This window comes from Pholis gunnellus (assembly GCF_910591455.1).
Source record: "Pholis gunnellus genome assembly, chromosome: 8".
Taxonomy (NCBI): Eukaryota; Metazoa; Chordata; class Actinopteri; order Perciformes; family Pholidae; genus Pholis; species Pholis gunnellus.
Genome location: NC_136534.1, coordinates 17,042,747 through 17,060,949, shown reverse-complemented (window position 1 = coordinate 17,060,949; position 18,203 = coordinate 17,042,747). Strand labels below are relative to the sequence as shown.

Here is an 18,203-nt window from a genome sequence, read left to right as displayed (position 1 = left end):
AGTTTCATGGTGATAATTATACGTATGTTTTTTACCCTATTCACCTGTAGTGTCTTCCAAAGTGTATTGAATTTTACAATCAATATATTTAAAAGCTGTTTTCTCAAGATACATTTTTTTTTCTTACACTCTGAGCCAGAAATACACCAAACCTCCCAGTTGTATTCCTATCTACTAAAGGTTTTTACAGAACAGTTTGTTTATATAGCATTCATAGCCTGATTTATATAACATTTTAGTACTAAAACCTGGCAACATTTTATTGTGTAATGCCTGTTGAAATTTTCTGATTTGTGGAGGGATGAAAAGAAATATCCCAAACTCCCTCCGTAAAAACTTTTGACTCCAATGTTTCAACAAAATGACACAACTGGAATCTACATTCCAGAGGAGCAGAAAGACACAGCGACACATCTAACTGTGAAGGAAAGGCTACAGGAAACTGAGTTTTGATGAAAAATGACATGCTAAGCTAACATATGTTTAATATTATGAAGAGGGCTTTGACATGTGGGTTTTGGACCTTCTGTTGACCGCCCTCTAATACTAATACTCTAATACTTTAAGGAAAAATGGGTTTGGGTTCTTATGGGTTGAATCTACTACAATCAATAACGCTATAGTGGAAATGTAGAAATATGTTTAGAGTCTCTCTTATGTCCCTACTTAGAAATGTAAACGTTTACTTACCTAAAAGCAAAAAACTAAAATATTTGCAGCTACAAGGCAATCATCCTCTTTCAGACAAATTAATGCTGCTTTGTGAGGCTCAGAAGGGGCTATTCAAACAGTGTGCAAATAATAACAAGTGTGAATCCAACATGGTAATGCCTCTTAACTCGTCTAAGAGCTGTTAAAAACCCTTTGGACATTAGTGAGAGAGGAGAGGTAAAATCAATTTGTGTGAGAGAGGCGAAGGTACAGTTGGGAAGGGGAGGCAGGTGTATCAGCCAGACAGTAATCTGCCCTCACAAAGGCGGATACTGACTCAGTTCCAGTGAAGAGCAGGAGAGATTTAAGTGTCCCCACATTCACAAGCTTAACCTTGTATGGATGTGAGTGTGTCTGCCCTCTACCGAGAGGTACAGGATTAGTGCCCGGGATGCAGGAGCAGCAGCAGAGCTGGGATTGAGCAAACAGCTGTAAACCACTCGAGCAGTCTCTCACACAAGAAATCATTTTACCACACACCAGTGTTGAAGTCGAGTCAAGAAACCTTTCGAGTCCCAAATGCTCCGAAGGTCACGAACGAGCCCAAATCATCTGAGGCACCAGGTCGTGTCCAAGCGATGATCAGTAAACTAAAATGAAATATGCAAATAAAAGGATCAGATTACAGAAACAACACAATCATTTTAAGATAGAGGTTCCCAATAAAGGAGTGTTTAGTTGTTAAATTAGTCAAGGCCCAAAGAGTATTTTACAAAAAAAGAGTATGTGCATACAAATTTGTACAAATTTCAATTTGTTCTTCAGGATTTCTTCCAGGGCCGCGTGATGGTTTCCAGCCATGCAGATAGTTTTGGTTTTAAAGGTTTCTCTATTATAGATTACTGCCACTGCAGTACAATAGAGATGAATTCAATTTTGTTCAATTTAGTTTGAGGTCATATCCTCAGGAGGGTTTTTTCTGAGGGTTTTTACAGCCCATTGGGAATTTACACTTTATAAATTACACATGGTGAGTATTTCATATGCTGATTCCTTATCTCTGGATCCAGATAATCCACATTGTTGTTTTATCAGAACGACTTTTTTTCTGATGAAAACTGAAAAGAGTGTATTTTGTGGATACCACGGAAGATAATTATTCCCTGTAAAAAACAAGCAACCTTGTAATCTACTGTACATTTACAGCTTGTAAAGCAGTGTTTTTTGGGGGGATGGTTAGTTATCGATGGCGGTTTTAAATCTCAAAATCCAAAAGTTCCAAGTCATCAACATTAAAGTTTGAGTTGAATTAAAAATCTACATTTGCTATCTTGTCAATACTTGCAAACATCCTCCCTGTGGTTGATGTAGCAGCATTTATATATAGGCTTTATATATGTAAATATATGTTATATACATGTACACAGGACAGACACACAAGCACACATAGGAGCTCATGCCTGAACATACTCAACAAGATGATATCTAAATCCGCTTTATTGTAACATCCAGATATACACCTTCATCATTACCATCGTGGTTGTCAAGAATATTGTCATCATCATCATCATCATCATCATCATCATCATCGCCTTAAACACCACGCTCGAGATCATCATTGTGACAGCATTATTGGCTATTCTTTTCTGTTCAAAAGCTAAAGCTGTGATAAATAAAAAAGAAAACATTTGGTCCTTTAATTGATAGTCTAGGCAACATGGTATCAGGGGTTAAGACAAAAATGTGTTGTTGCTACCCACACAAAACATCAAACATCACTGGGAAATGGTGCTGAAACAGTGTTGTAGGCCGACAGAAGGAAGAGCCATTTGAACATGAGGCTGATGGCCGCACAGAGCAAAGTGTCGGGCAAACCGAGAGAAAGGGAGTGAGTCTGTGAGCGCCAAAGAAGCAGTTAGCGACGGGGGCTGTGAAATCAGATGAAAGGCGGCGAGACAGAGAAGAGATGAAAGACAGCGAAGCTGAGGAGTGAGGAAGCTTACAACAGACCCACAGAGAGGCACGTATTTACAGTTCAGGGAGCCGGGTGAGCCATGGTGCACAGCAGAGCAGTATTGTCTTTCACACACAAAAAAACATGTAGGTTTAAAAGTTTTGTCTTGTTCAAAAAACTAAACACCACACACCTCAGACAACAAAACTACCAGTGAACTGCTCCTAATTGTTCAAATTCATATGAGCATCGACTTTACAGTGATTTTATATTCTTATCATTATTAATATTCTGATGAGAAAATATTACACTTTGGTGTAAAATGGGAGGCAAGAGGGAGCTGGAGCTGGGAAACAGGAAGTGTCTGCTCTATTGCCCGCGTTTGAAACTGACATCATCCAACAGCAGAAAGGTGATTGATTTCTCACATTTATCATTTTGTCATTTCCTGTCTCATTCTGAGAGTCTCAAATGTTTCACATGTATAGAAAATGGATACTTTTTTTTCTCATCTATTGCTTCCATCCCATTTTACTGTGCATACTGTTTCCACTTCAGCTCCCCTGCTTGCTCCAACAATCACTAACAAAGATATGTATGTATACATTTGGATGGTTTTTCAGACTCTACCATTGCCTGCACCAACCACTCAACACACCAAGAAAGTCTCCTCGAGCGATGGCTTGGTTAAGAGTCACACGAACACCTGATGTTCTAAGACAATCACATCCTAGAGTGAATGCAAACAAGATGTACCTGTCGACACGACATCATTGGATATCTGATGCCGACTCTGACACAACTCTGTATAACCCAGGCTCTGCTAATCAGCAGCGGCCACAACATCCTATGAGAATGTCTTACATGTTGGAGGAGGGCAGTTTGTGTCTTAGTCCCTCTGAGTCTTTTCTGGCGAGTGATAGCTGAGGGTCTTTTTTCCCACCTTTAGGGGAGGTGGTGTTGGCAGGGGTGGCTGCATGTGCTGACTGGGTGGATGAAGTGGTGGATGCCTGAGAGGTCTGGGCAGGGGTAGAGGGTGTATTGAGTTTTGAGGAGAAGGTAGGGGCAGCTGTGGTGGTTGGCGTTTGTTTCTGGGGGTGAGCAGAAGCAGATTGTAAACTAGAGGAGATGGTGGAGGAGGAGGAGGTGGTGGTAGCAAGAGATGAGGGGCTAGTGGAGCTTGTGTTTGGGCAGGAAGTTGTAGAGGTTGTAGCTGGGGTTGGTTTGGTGGAGAAAACGGAGCCTGGAGTGGGGGTTGGAGTAAGGACAGGAGGGGTTTGCTTTACAGGATGAACTGTGAAAGTTATTTTATGAGGAGAGCTAGTGATAGCTGGTGTAGGGGAAGGGGATGCAGTTTGGGTTGGGGTCTGTTTTGGGATTTGGCCCAATGTGGGGCCTCTGGTTGAACTAGGGACAGAGGGCTGGAGACAAGGGGTTGGACTCTGGGATTTACTTATGGAGGGAACAGGTTTAACAGGGATGGGAGAGGGAAAAGGTGTAAGGATTAGGGTCTGGGTAGGAGTAACAGGTGTCAAGGTTTGTGTAGGAGTTTGGGCTGGGGTAGAAGTGCGAGAGCGGGTTGTCTGAGTGGGAGTCTGTATCGGAGAAGGGATTGGGGTTGGGGCAGGACTGGGGCCAGACAACGGAGAAGCAGAAGGAGGTGTGTTGGATGCCTTGGCACGGGGGCTCTGGGGTCGTGGTGGGATAGAGGTGATCGAGGGGGAAGGGGGAGAAGAGGAGGTAAAAGATGTCTTGGGCCCATACGTTTGAGGTATTAAAACAGGGGTAGAAACAGAAGATGGAGGCGGTGTGGAGGAGGGAGAGGGCGAGGAGGAGCGGGGAGAGGTTGTAGAGATTGGTTTGGGACGAGGAGTTGATGAGAGCGACAGCGGGGTTGTTCCTGCTAAAGGTGGGGTTGAGCAGGGAGGAGGAGAGGAAGAGCGAGAGGGGGTCATTGGGATTGGTTTAGGACGAGGTATCTGGGGGAGTATAGGTGAAGGTGACGAGTGAGTGGGTACAGGTGAAGGGGTGGAAGAGGAGAGCGGGGTCTGCTTTGGAGTGGAGGAAGATGGCAAAGAAGCTGCAGAAGGCATGTATACAGCTATAGGTATGGGCACAGTGGCAGTGTAAGGAGCAGATTGTGTGGGCAGATTGTGTGCCAGTGCAGCCTGAATAGGAACTGCGGCCTGTGCTTGTGCATTAAACGGTATATTTGTCAACAGCTGTACTGGAACGTTACAGGTCAGCATACCTGCACTGCTTCCCCTAGCCAACTGGCCTGCCAGGAAAGGAGCCGGCAGTAAATTACCACCAGAAGCCTTCCTGTGGAGAGGCGGGTGAGGCTGCACTCCAGCCCAGGAGCGGTGAGGCAGAGTGGGCTGCGAGGCCGACAGCAGCCTGGCCTCCTGGGTGAGTCTGCCAAGTGCAGGCAGACCCTGAGAGCTGTTTCCTCCATGACGTAACAGAGCTTCTTTTGCTCCCTGCTGGCCCGTCACAAAAGTGTTGAAATCTGACGGGGCACCACAACCAGCAGGGGGGTTGGCGGCAGGTACCTTGTGGAGGGGTAGAGTTTGTGGACCTCCACCTGGTGATCCAGCAAACATTGAGGGATGATCAGCCTGGAGGCAGAGGCTGTAATGAAGATTCCTTTCTTGTTGGACAGACGTCGGGACAGAGGAGGCGGGTGTGGATGGTGTTTTAACAATAGGGGGCGATGTCAACCCACCAGGAGGGCCCATGGATGAGGGAGAGACAGGAAATCCTCTTGGGGACAAGCCACCCATGCCACCCATCCCTCCTATCCCTCCCATCCCTCCCATCGTCATCATCCCAATGAGAGAGCTCACAGAGGGGCGGAGGGGCTGTAACACGGGAGGTCGAGGGGGAGACAGAGGGAAAGAGGAGGAAGGAGAGGGAGAGACAAGAGGGGAGGGCAAGAAGAAAGCACCTCCAAGTGCATGCTGCTGCTGCAGCTGCTGTAGCTGCTGCTGCTGTTGCTGCTGCTGGTGCATGAGGGCGATGGCTACATTACTGGTGGCAGCAGCAGCCTGCAGAGGGGCGTGGACCAGCGGCGCCCAGATGACCGGGCGTGGCCGAGGAGACACCGTGCCACTTCCTCCGATGACTCCACCTCTTCCTGCAGCAGCAGCCGCAATGGCATCTTGCATGGCCGACATGCTGTCATGTTTGACAATCTGCTGCACCAGCATGCTGTCACAGGAACCCAGAGTGCTGGCTGCCAGGCCTCCTCCGGCTCCTGGACCCCCTGGACCACGGCCTCCACCGCGACCCATACTGCCCCCCAGAGAACCGCCCTGGGATGACTTCCGCAGGAGCATGGAGTTCTTCCTGCCTGTAGAGGAGAAAATTCATTATAAAGCTTCTGGGATGTTAAGTGTGAATTCCGTTCCAGAATACAAAGATGGGAAAGAGTAATTTTTTTTACTTGAAGGCAAAGTTGTTTACTGAACACAAAGCAAACATCTTTTCTTCACAGAGAACATTGCTCATCCTTTAGTATTTCAGCTTTTTATTTTTCAAAGAGGAGGACAAGGCGCCTGAGAAATTTAGCAGTACTGGATGGATAATTACAAATATTGTGCAAGGTCGTTGCAGATAGAGCTGAATGGAAAATTGCAAGTCCCTGTATAGATAGGATTGTGAGAGAAATTTATGAGCTATTCAGGCATCCACACTTTACCGATTCGGTCCAATCGGTCAACAGCGACAGTTTCGAAGGCCCGCCTCATCATCGGATGTTCCTCCAGCACCTCGTTAAAGTTGTCCACACTGAGAGAGTACACGCGACAGTATGTATCTGCACGGACGCTGGCTGTCCTCCGTCCATGAGTCAACAAACAAATCTCTGAAATAAAAAGGAATAACCTGTGAGATAAATCAATCCTACAGTATACACTTTCATCACCTCCATCTCTATACCTTCCTACACAACTTGAGCTATCTAGACAACGTTATCACCTCCAAAGTATGACCCATCGCTCAGCTTGGTTTCCTTGTTGCCACGGGTCAGCACACTGACTCGCCCATGCTGGATGAAGTACATCTTCCGTCCAACTGTGCCCTCGCGGATGATGAAGTCTGAAGGTTGAAACACTTCAAATCGGAGCTTGATCAGAACGGCAGTCACAAAGTTGGGATCAGCGTTGGCGAACAGCGGCATGTTAGCCACAAGGCTGCGGCAGTTAAAGCTGACTATCTCCTAGAGGAAGAGGATGAAGAGACAAACAGAGAAGTGAAGGAAGAGATTTGCTCAAAGGCCAGAACATTTGTGGTCTCTACGTGTAGATGAGTGGGTGTTTGTGAATTCATTACCTCTTTAAGCGGCTCGCTGAGTTCTCCCAGGATGTTCTCCTCATCAAACATTTTCCCCTGGAAGCGGTGCTCATAGTACTCGTGGATCTTTTGCCGAACGTCTGCAGGAAGCTTATGGAACGACATGTACTGCTCCACCTGCTTGTACTGCAATAACACACAAACACAAACATGCACAGGTCAGGGGTATGCAAACAAACACATTCACTTTAAAAGAAAAGAGCAGAAGAACAATGATTAGTTAAATTGCACTTTTCTTTTGTTCTTTTATGGTAAAGTTTCGGAAACGACCATATGGCATATATATTTTACACTCAGAATTTGGACACATACACAGACAGTGATCGCATTATATGGAAAACAGGGAGTGATTTTGGACACAGTCTGAAAGTTGTGAGAAGTTTGACGAAAGAGATTTTCAGATTGTTGCAAAAATCCACTGGTTCCAGCTTCACAAATATAAAGATCCGCTGTTTCACATCATTGTAAATTGAGCGTGTTTAGGTTTTAGACTGTCGGAAAAAAACAAGAAATTTGAAGATGTCACTATGGGATTAGTGAAGTGGTGATGGGCAATTTTTACTGAAATTTGATTGGTTGATGAAAAAAACAACCCCAAAGCTTCATTGATAATAAATATTATCGTCAACAGAAATTGATTGAATCAGGTTTGATGGCTAAACTATAAAAAGTATAGCAGGACACATGGACGAGCGTCATTTTTCACCTTTTCCTGGTATTGTCGCCGTGAGGAGTCCAGCGACTGGATGAGAGCGGTGGCGTGGCCAATGAACATGGCGTAGCAGGTGGCACCGACGATCATACTGAGCATGGTGAGCCACACATCGGTCATCCCTTCTGGAGCCTGGGCACCGTACCCGATACACAACATGTGGCTCATGGCTTTGAACAGAGCATAGGAGTACTGCAAGCCCCATGTGTCATTCTGTGAGTGGGAGGCAGACAGAGAGGGTGACAGGACGAGTAAAAAGGAGTGTTAATTACCAAGGCGCTGCAGTATTGAACTGTTCTTATTTTAGTCGTGTTACAGGAGGCTTTTTTCCTCTCAGACGCGCTCAGCCACACCACTTCAGAAACTACAGCTGAGATCATAACATGTTGCAACAGAGCAATTTAACTGTCAAAACCCACTTTGCTTTAAAACAGAGCGTCTGCAGAACATTTTAATAAACGACACAGACAATAAAAAGGCAGCTAACTTGCATTATTAAATGAATGTCTAAAGACCGTAGAGACCAGCCAGTGTGCGTGTGTGTGTGTGTGTGTGAGTGTGTGTTTCCTTCTGTTTTAAGCTGAGTCCAATTATACTACGATGTTAATAGTCTGAAGGATGAGGGGACTTTCTCTGGGGAAAATCCCAGCATCAGCCTGCTTAGCAACAGTCACCCTGGCAACTGCTGAGACATGAGTCAGCTATCCATACAGCTGTGTATCTGTGTGTATCTGTGTGTATCTGTGTGTATCTGTGTGCATTCATGGGCGTCCACGTCCATACGCCTGCATGCACGGAGACAAAATCTCCAACAGGGTCCCCGAGGCCTTCGACTTGCGTGCGTTCACACCTTCACCTGATCTCTGCTGAGGTTTTTAATTGGAAAATCTTTTATATTTTCATGATGATGATGATATAGTCAATCTTATTCCAACTGGACATGTTGCTGCATGAGCCAATTAACACAGATAAGGAGCACACAATGTCAAATCTGATAAACAACCTCACTCTGCGCACACACACAGATAACCAAAAACCAAGCTGCTTTTTGAATCTGTGATTTGCATTCATGTGAAATAAAAATTGTGCACACTGTTCAAACAAGTTGAGAAAGCGCTTTGTACTTTTCATTCAACCAGAACTGAATGTCAGGTTCTTTTTTTGTTCTCTGCACAATAAAATCACTGAAACATATTATAAAATAACGTCACGCACACACAGACAGCTGGTTAGAGACTCACCACCATCAGGTTCTTGGAAACCCAGCAGTCAGGAGGGAAGTCCTGCAGCATTGGGACCAGGAACTGGAGACAGCCGTCCCAGTGGCACAGCAGCAGCATCATACCGATCAGATTAACTATCCTCACCATGGCACTGGCAAGGTCATAGGTCATATGGAAGATCTGAGGAGGCGCAGAGGGAAAGATGAGGAGGAAATTAAGAATGCAAGTGAGATGAATAAAAGGTTGGAAGGAGGTGAGGTTTATCTTTTCACAAGGATTTCATTCCAAAATTGTTCAAAATGTATTTCAATGAGGCTTTTCCTCCAGCACAATATGATTTGATTCTATCCGTGACATAATATTTCAAAAGGCTTGTCATACCATACATATTAAATAGGTTTTGAACTATCTCTTCAACACAACTATCTCTTTCCCTTCGACTTTGCTCTCTGTTTCCAGCCTCTGTTTCTCACCTCCTCCCACTGGTGGATGTAGCGGATGAGTCTGGACAGGCGGAGCAGTCGAAGCAGGCTCAAGATTTTGGTGAAGCGGACGATGCGCAGCGCCCGGGCTGTCCGGTAGACCTCAGTGTCGAAACTGTCCACCATCAGGAAGATGTAGTCCACCGGGATGGATGACACAAAGTCCACCAGGAACCAGTTTTTCAGGTACTTCTGTCGGATCGCTCTGAGTTGGTGTAGCATGGAAGAGCAGTGACATTTGTAATTTGGCAATCAAGCATTGTGGAAGTGATTCCAACATTTGGCTGGCATGAAGCAATTCTCATTAATATTCAACAGGAACACGACTGGAACGTGAACAAAGCTCTGCCACCAGCTGCATGGCACCTTTTTTTCCCCATTTCACACAAACCCGCAGCAGACAGCCAGAAGAGCTAATTTAAATGAATGGCGACAGAGCAGCTGTATTAATATTCTCAACCATGCAGATACACATAATGAATGCAACCAGATATGCTTCTGCTGACCTTGGGTCCAGCAGTATCTCAGTGTTGTCTTCCTTGATGATGCCGGTCCTGAAGTTAAGAACCAAGTCGACCATGAAGAGCGTGTCAGAGACCACGTTGAAGATGATCCAGGAGGGAGTGTTCTCATCTCTAAAGAAAGTGATGCCCACTGGCAGGATGATTAAGTTCCCCATCATCAACATTAGCATCAACAGGTCCCAGTAGAATCTAGACAGAGAAAGAACGCATTGATCTTTTTGTTTTCTGTTTCCGTGTCTATAAGGTTGGACTGTAGGTCTAATATACGTGTTTTTTTACTGGCTTTTTATTTTATTTTATCACGTTTCTTGTGTTCTCACTGAAAAGGTGACAAAATGTCTCCCACAATACAATGCACAAAAGAAATGGGAGGGGCTGTTCACAGCTGGAAATGTTTCAGTTAATTGTGGGTGGTGGTGAAAACAACTCCAGAAAGATGGAAAAATAAAAATGCATTAGATCTTGAAAATATTTTTGTGTCTGTGTTTACATATATTTGACTGTGAAATTCAAAAGTCCAACGTCACACATATCCTGGTGCAAAATGGAGGAAATAATCCTGGAAATCTACATTATCCAAAACGGTGGAGCCGAGCCAACAGATTCTCCTGAGGTCTGCCTCATATATATCTCCATTAACTGCTGGTCATCGCTCAACCAACAAAGGCAAACAGTTGCTGTTTCCTGCTCTTTTGTGAGCATTTGCTTACTTCTTGACACCTTGATGGGATTTTTAGCATAAACTTGTCATGATTGTGGGATTGGCACATTCCTCACCGTCTCTGACCAGAAACCGTCTGTTCTGGTGAAGTTAAATGACGTACGTTGTATTTATCTGACTCACTTCTTCATATTGATAGAGCAAGTCAACTGCTTAATAGCCGGAAGTAATAATCAATATTCTAGTCTTTTCTTCCATTTATTCAATCCAGTTTTGTGGGACTGGCTGACATAACTAAATTAAGTAAAAGTAAGATTTAATTTCTAACAGTGTAAGACAGAAAACATTCATTCTGCTGAAGTATATGAGCAACAAGTGTGAGGCCCAGGGAGCCATCAATCAGTCCAATCAATCAAATGAATGCAGGTTTATTCCTTGTTACTATTGGATACCAGTTGTTTGAAGGTATTAATAAATTATTTCTAACAATTCCTAAAATAGGACAAGGAAAGTACACTTTAGGTTAGCGTTACATGGATGTCAATACATTAAACATCTTTGGGTTCTGGGCTGTTAGTTGGACAAAACAAGGACTTTGGGAAATTCTTATGGACAATCTTTAGCTATTGTTTGACAAATTTAAATTCAATTAAGATGCAGGTCTAGTTCTCATAAATAGAAACTAAACTATCTTTTTTTTCCTATTTTAAGATATCATTTCCTGTTGGTATAAATTAGAAAAGAACATAGATTTCTTTTTTTGCTACTCACGAAAGAAGACCATGCATTTTACTCCTTTGTGATGAACATAAAAGAGAGATTTAAAGGGGTACTCTTGAGATTCAGCATCGTATTTACATAACGTTATGAGAGACAGATTCAGGAAAAAAAAGTCAAATTTGAGTCTGCAGAAACTGAGATATCTTTTAGAGTATAGTAAGGCTCCAGCTGCAAAGACACTGGCTCAAATCCCATAATGCATCTGGATTGCGACTTATCTTCCAAACTGCAGATCTCAGTTTGTACACAGGCCCAAGTGGAGATAACCCTGATGACATATCAAGGTCCTTTTATAAGACTTTATTATGAGACAGACAGAGGGGGACAAAGAGAGGCAAACGATCAGTAACCTTGGGAGGCTTTATAAATCTGTATTTCATGCTGGAGGGTATTATCGCCCTCTCATAAAAATGCTGTTAGTGATTTAAGTATGACAGAAAAAGCAATCCAATCATCTGGAGATGATGCCTGTCATCTTTCTGTCTTCTTCCCTCCTAATCCCTTCATCCATCACCTTAACCCATCAATGACTTGCTTTCTACACACTCGCTCTCCTTCTGTGAGAAAATACACTCAAGCTCTGTGGTCGATTGCTATTGAGCTCTAATTTAGTAACACTACCTCATGTGGTGTGACACTGCCGCTAGACTGATGAAGATTAAGTATGAGTCATCACTCGGCTACTTCTCCCTGACTTTGTCACTTACACTGATAGATGTATCACTTCATAATCACTCACAATAAATGCAGGAATTATTTACAGCAACACAGATGCAGCAGTTCTGCAGCTGTTTTTCTTCCTCTGATTTAAGGGAACATTTCTGTAAATCATATGATATTACACATGTTGTTTATGTCTGTCAGTGCTAATCATTTACAAGATATTCTTAAAAATCCAGTAGTTTACAATGGTACTTAATGACTCGGAGCAAAGAGCTTAATGAATTGAAGAAGGACTTTGTTTTTGTTTATTGTACTATAAAGCTGAAACGATTCCAATCTGTTAAGCAACATAGTCTATCAACAGTAAACTCTTTAAGAACTTGGATGGTTGCCCGGACAAAACAAGCAATTTGGATATTTTAACTTGGACTTTAGATCTTTTAGATTAATGGTTAATAAAATAAATCGTTTGTGGCAGCGCTATAATGGCAGAACTGTACGACAGTTTTGAGGTACATGTACTTTACTTGACTTACTAGTATACTTACTTGTATTTGAATTTTATTTAACTTGATAATTCAACTCCGCCACATTTCACAATGACATATAGTACTTTTTTACTCCACTATAAGACTACTCTATTAACTTTACATTTTAAGTTTTTACACAAAAAAAAACAACATACAAAAACAACCTTATTGGCTTACAAAAATGCAGTGTGGTTGGGGCCCCTGGTTAACCTGTTTGAGACCCAAAGTTATCCATTATTTAACAAAATAGCATAGACCTAAATGAAGCCATTTAACCTGTAATGCAGTATGTTTTACATTTTTTTCATAGAGATTATCAACTATTATTTAAATGAGGGTTCAAGTTGCAAGATCTGAGATCGGGAGCATTTCGATTGCCTCTCAACGGTTCTCAACATGTCAGGTACTACACGGTCCGGACGGCATTATCAGCCGTAAGCGCCATATGAGAGCAGTGAGCTGTGAGCTAACCAGTGGGACACGCTCACATGCACTAACATGCACCAAAAGCATTAGCGGCCGGCCCGGCTATGTCGCCGAAGTTTGGATAACCACACATGCAGAGGGAGAGCAACATCATTCTCTGCTCAGGTAGACATTAATCCACTATGTCTTTATATAGTTATTTCTTTAATCTAACCTCAATGGGCTACACATTGTACATGTGACTGCACAGTAATCAGCCTGTGTATACTAGATTTCACTGTTGTCATTGAGATGTGAGGCCAAACAAATGAGAACAACCAAACAGACAAGAGAAGATGTCAGACCCAAACTGAGAAGGATGTGAAGGTTTGTCATGCTGCCTAAATACCTGACAAGACAGAGGACTGATCCAACACTGGCTCACTGTGTGTGGTTGTACGTGCACTTGTGTGTACTCGTGAACACACAGATAGGAATTGCAAATGCAATCAAAGGCTCTCCACTGCCTCATCAGTATTCCATCTTGAACATGAACAGGTGCTAGAGGAGAACTGACCTGCGTCTACCTGCTCAGCTGTTGTCCAACAAAACACTAATTCTACTGTAATTGAGGCCAAGTGTCCCATGAGCGAACTCTGATTGGTTCCCTGCTCGCGGTTGGCCAGATGTCAGTTCTGAACAAGTTTCCACCCATCACCCTGCCAGACGTACAGACAAACAAGCACACCAGCAACCGGCTATTACGTAATAGATCCCTGTTACTATGTAATGCCACCAACCCTGTCTCAAAGCGACACGACTGTGGTGACAGACAAACCGTCTTTCTGTTTTCACCTCTCTCTTGCTGTTTCAGTGTATGAATATTCTCCTTCTGACTCTTATTTTGTATTTTTATAGGTGCAGCAGAAATACATCTTTTCTTAATGAGGTGAGAGCTTATCAGCAGACTCAATAGTGACAGACCCCCCCCCACACACACACACACACACACACACACACACACACACACACACACACACACACCAGCATACATATTACTGCACAGCCTCTTGTGGTCAAGGTCAATACAGGGACAAAAACACAATAAAGGGGCTTTAGCAGTAATCCGTCTTTCCCTCTCGCTTGCTCACAAAGTTCCTCTTCAGACGTCTCTTCAGACTACAGGTACTTAACTGAAAAGTTAGATGACTGAATTATGCATAATGCGTATACTCAATTTGCATAATTTAGGAAGTCATACATAATTAATCCAAATTCAATTGTGAGTCCCCGACAGGTTAATTAGGACTATTAACATTTTTAGATATCTTGCATGAATATCAATATCCACAGCCCTTCATCTATCCATCCTTTTCTCACTGACCTCATTCATCGTATCTCCTGTGAACAGACTCATAAGCAGAACTTGTGAGCGATCATTAAATTGACAGACAATAGAAAACGACTCATTCTTTGTGTGTACTATGTGTATGTGTGTGTGTGTGGTTGATGAGACAAAAGTGGGCCAGGAGCCTTGGGGATCAAGTCATCCATTGTTGCTGCTGCCTGTCTGGAGATTATGAATGCCGTCTCTCCCTCTGCGCTCCACCTGCACATTTTGCATTAACGCAAAGTCTCTAACAGCCAATGACCCGCATGTCTATGGGTTTTAGCGTGTTCGTCAGTAAATATGACATTGTAAAAGTAGGTGAGGGTGAAAGCAATTTGGCCTTGTGTGTTTAAGGCTGGCAGACATTCAAAAAATCCCACTCCCATACTTATACCCATTAAAAAAAGCAGTCCAGAGAAAGATTCACTACAGCAATTAACCACCAGGTCTTTATCTTCATTAGGAGAGTTTCACTCAAGAAAACCAAAAATGAACAGCCTCAATTGACATTTTCATCTCATTCTCGTGCTATTTGTTCCTGCACGGAGCCACCAGCAGGGGGTGCTGTGCTGGGTTCATCCACTGTTTAATAAAGTGAAATACTTGACATTTCACTTTATTAACATGGGAGGCATCTCTCGCTGATCAACCAAACGTCTTGAATAAATTTGTCCTGCTAATTTGCATCTTCTCACATTCATCCTGCAACTATTTTTTTCTGGAAACAATCAGTCTCTGTCGAGTATCTATTCTCCTAGTTGATTAGAGACCTGCCATAGCTGCATGGTGTCCACACTGGAGGCCTTGTCACTACCCTTTCCATAAACACCTCTCCCTGCCTTCATCATGCCCCCAAGGACTTTAAATACACTCCCCTCTTTTCATTCTCCATTTTAACCTTTCATACAGGCTTTGCTTCAATACCACCTGTCAGTTATTCTCCCATTGCAGCTTTTGCTTCTCCTCACCTAACCTCCTGCAAGTTTCTCTCTCCTCCCAGATGTACTCCTCCCCATTTCCCCCAGTTAACTGAGGAGGGTGCTAAATGTATGATATGTTTCTGTCTTTTTCTTCCTTCCGTTACTTAAGTGTCTGTCATTATGCTTCAAGTGTGCTCCATAAAGTGTGCGTGACTTCAGTTTGCTTTGATCCATAATTCAACTGAAATAACTTTAGGTGTCTTTCATGTGCTACAAGTGGCATTTATTTCACAAACCAACAACTGCAGCTCGCTGTGGAGTGTGCGTGTGTGTGTGTGTGTGTGTGTGTGTGTGTGTGTGTGTGTGTGTGTGTGTGTGTGTGTGTGTTCATACCTGAAATCACTGTATGGGTGTATGATCCACGACCCTGCTGATTTCTGTCTCTCCTGCTCCAGTGCCACGGCTTTGTGGGATCCAAACATGCGCAGGCTGAACTTGTTGACCCCCGGCTGAAGCATGGCTCCAAACTGTCTCTGGATGAAGGTGCTCTGGTTGGAGGTGCTGTAGTCCTCTCCGTCCAGCCCCATGCCAAAACCACCCAGTCCACACTGACCCATTAACTCAGGAGAGCCTGCAGCAGTGGTGTTACATGTAGTGGTGGTGGTGGTCTCTGGGCCGGTGGCCACCACCATCACTCCGGTCCCGGTGGAGGAGGTGGAGGTCAGCGTGGCGCGGGTCGTGGCAAAGCCCACTGAGCGCGGGGGAGGATAGGCTGTGGCAGAGGAGGAGGGCGGCGGCGGTGGCAGGGGCACCGGGGTAGTTGGGGTACCCGCTGTTCGGAAGGGAAGGCCATCCCTGGTGGAGCTCATGATGGAAGGGCGGCGGCCGCGTCCACCTAAGGAGGTGCTGTCCGCCCCGAAGGAGCCCCTCTCCCCTTCCAGCGAGGCCTGGGACAGCCTGTAACCCGGAGAAGGCAGGCTGCCCTTACTGCGTCGCTTTGAGTCCCCTCCTTTACGTCTGGGGAGGCTGTCACACCCAGATCCCCCGGTGCCACCGGGGGTACCCACACCTCCCGCCACCCCATCCATCCCAAGTCAGGGATGAGGGTGAACTGGTGACCCTCTGGAAGACTACTGATTTGCGTAGTCGACTTACGTAGATTACATAGGCTATACAATGTCAATGTCAATCTGAATGAATTAAATTGAAGAAGCAAAAGAAAAGTGGTCTCGTATCTCCAGTCATTGTCCTGGAGCCGGCAGCTCACACCTCCGCCCTCACTCCGCTGATGTGGCCATGCTTACCTCTGTGTCCTTGGAAGAAGCCCCATCCAGACATTAAATCCTTCCCCCTGTCAGAGTGACGCCAGCAGCTTCACTTTCCCCTCTTTTCTTAAAGTGCCTCTTTTGTCCTTACAGATGTTTCTGTATCTTTCCTCCTTCCTCGTCCTTGAAACGTTTCCCTCCCCCCGAGGCCCTCCCTCTCCTCTCCACAGCCGCCCTCAACGCTCCAACGCCGGTCATTTTGGCACCGGATTCCCGGTCTTTAGATAACGGAGCTCGCCGCTCATTGGCGTTCGTTCCCGGTCTGTATAGCCAATATATGCCCAGGCTGCTCAGCCAATTTTCTACCTATATCATTATGTACGAGATGAGCGGTAGGGTGGAAGAGTGGGGAACATTCATCCACGGATGAATGACAAGGACACTTGATCCTCTGTCAGGAGGGATGGATTGTTAATGGACAGACGGGACGCACATTACAGGCACACATATAGGCGCTCGTGCTCCAAAGCGCACGGATTCATTCTGACACGCACAAAGAAGAACGGACCGACACACAAGACGGCGAAAACAAGTCAAATGACCCCAAATCGAGCCCATGATCTCACTGAATCCGCGGCACGCTTTCATTTTCAGTATCCGAGCGGAAAGACACTCCTCGTGATGGAAGGCGCGCCGAAATGCTGCCTGTGACAGAAGCGCTCAGACAGCCAGAGAGACAGCCGGGCTCTACAACAGCGCTATTTTGTAAAAGTGATGCCAGAATGAACCTGGTCAGGTGTTCAGAGTCTTCTATTCTGTCAGCCGATGCCATCTATTCCCACTTCTGCCGACTTTCAATGACATTGTGCACAGGGACATTGTGCTCTTTCCGCCGTAATGACACCGAGGACAGACACAATATTTCAATAGAGTCTGCTGCTCCGAGGTAAAAGGATGCGCTCAGTTGAATTATAAAAAATAAAACAACTTGTTGAGCGTTTAAGGTGGCTGCTCCTTCGCAGACTGATTAGAGTAGATGGACTTTTAAAGCTGAAATTCACTTCTCACTCTCTGACTCAGCTCAAGAGGTCGAGCTGGCACGTCCACAGAGGCGCGCATCGCATGCAAATGACATATTAAATAAATAAATGTGCATATAAAGGTCTGGAGCTAATCGGCCTGTTGCCATGGCATCCGCATCACCATCATCCGTCCCCCAAGGCCGCGTGCCCGTCCGGCGCAAGACGCACGCATCCCTCGCAGGTACAGGTCGCGCGTCATCGTCTCTCCCTCTCTCACGAATACGGCGAGCGCGTGCTGGAGAGTATGATGATGAAACTTTATTTAAACCTCGGAAAAAGAACAAGCCTTTTTTCTTTTTTCTTTTTACAACGGTGACAAATTACAGGAAAAAAATAAATGAGAAGACACGAGAGAAGAATACAAAACAATATTAGTGAATGAAAAACTGTAGTTCAAACTAACGCTTTTAAAGGCTATACTTCTGATGTAATAAATGATCTTCCTTCCCATCAGAGCTGATAGTTCAATTAAACGGACTAGAAATGGTTGCCAAATACACAATTAGGTCTCCAATGTGTCACCTGTGAGATGTAAATGACAGAGGAAGCTGCATATACTTCAAAATCCAGTCATGGAAAGTATAGCTAAAAGGTAATACTACCTCAGA

General features: G+C 44.5%; 1 protein-coding gene across 1 annotated transcript; it reads right to left on the bottom strand.

The window, feature by feature from the left end:
- Nucleotides 1–3,465: 3,465 nt before the first annotated feature.
- On the bottom strand, nucleotides 3,466–16,336 carry LOC306700465 (uncharacterized protein; the record flags this gene model as incomplete). Its single annotated transcript, XM_079165487.1, has 9 exons — nucleotides 3,466–5,957; nucleotides 6,306–6,470; nucleotides 6,584–6,824; nucleotides 6,938–7,084; nucleotides 7,665–7,883; nucleotides 8,912–9,073; nucleotides 9,367–9,580; nucleotides 9,882–10,088; nucleotides 15,642–16,336. The coding sequence occupies 9 exons, from the start codon at nucleotides 16,334–16,336 to the stop codon at nucleotides 3,466–3,468; spliced, it is 4,542 nt and encodes a 1,513-aa protein (XP_079021613.1).
- Nucleotides 16,337–18,203: the final 1,867 nt, after the last annotated feature.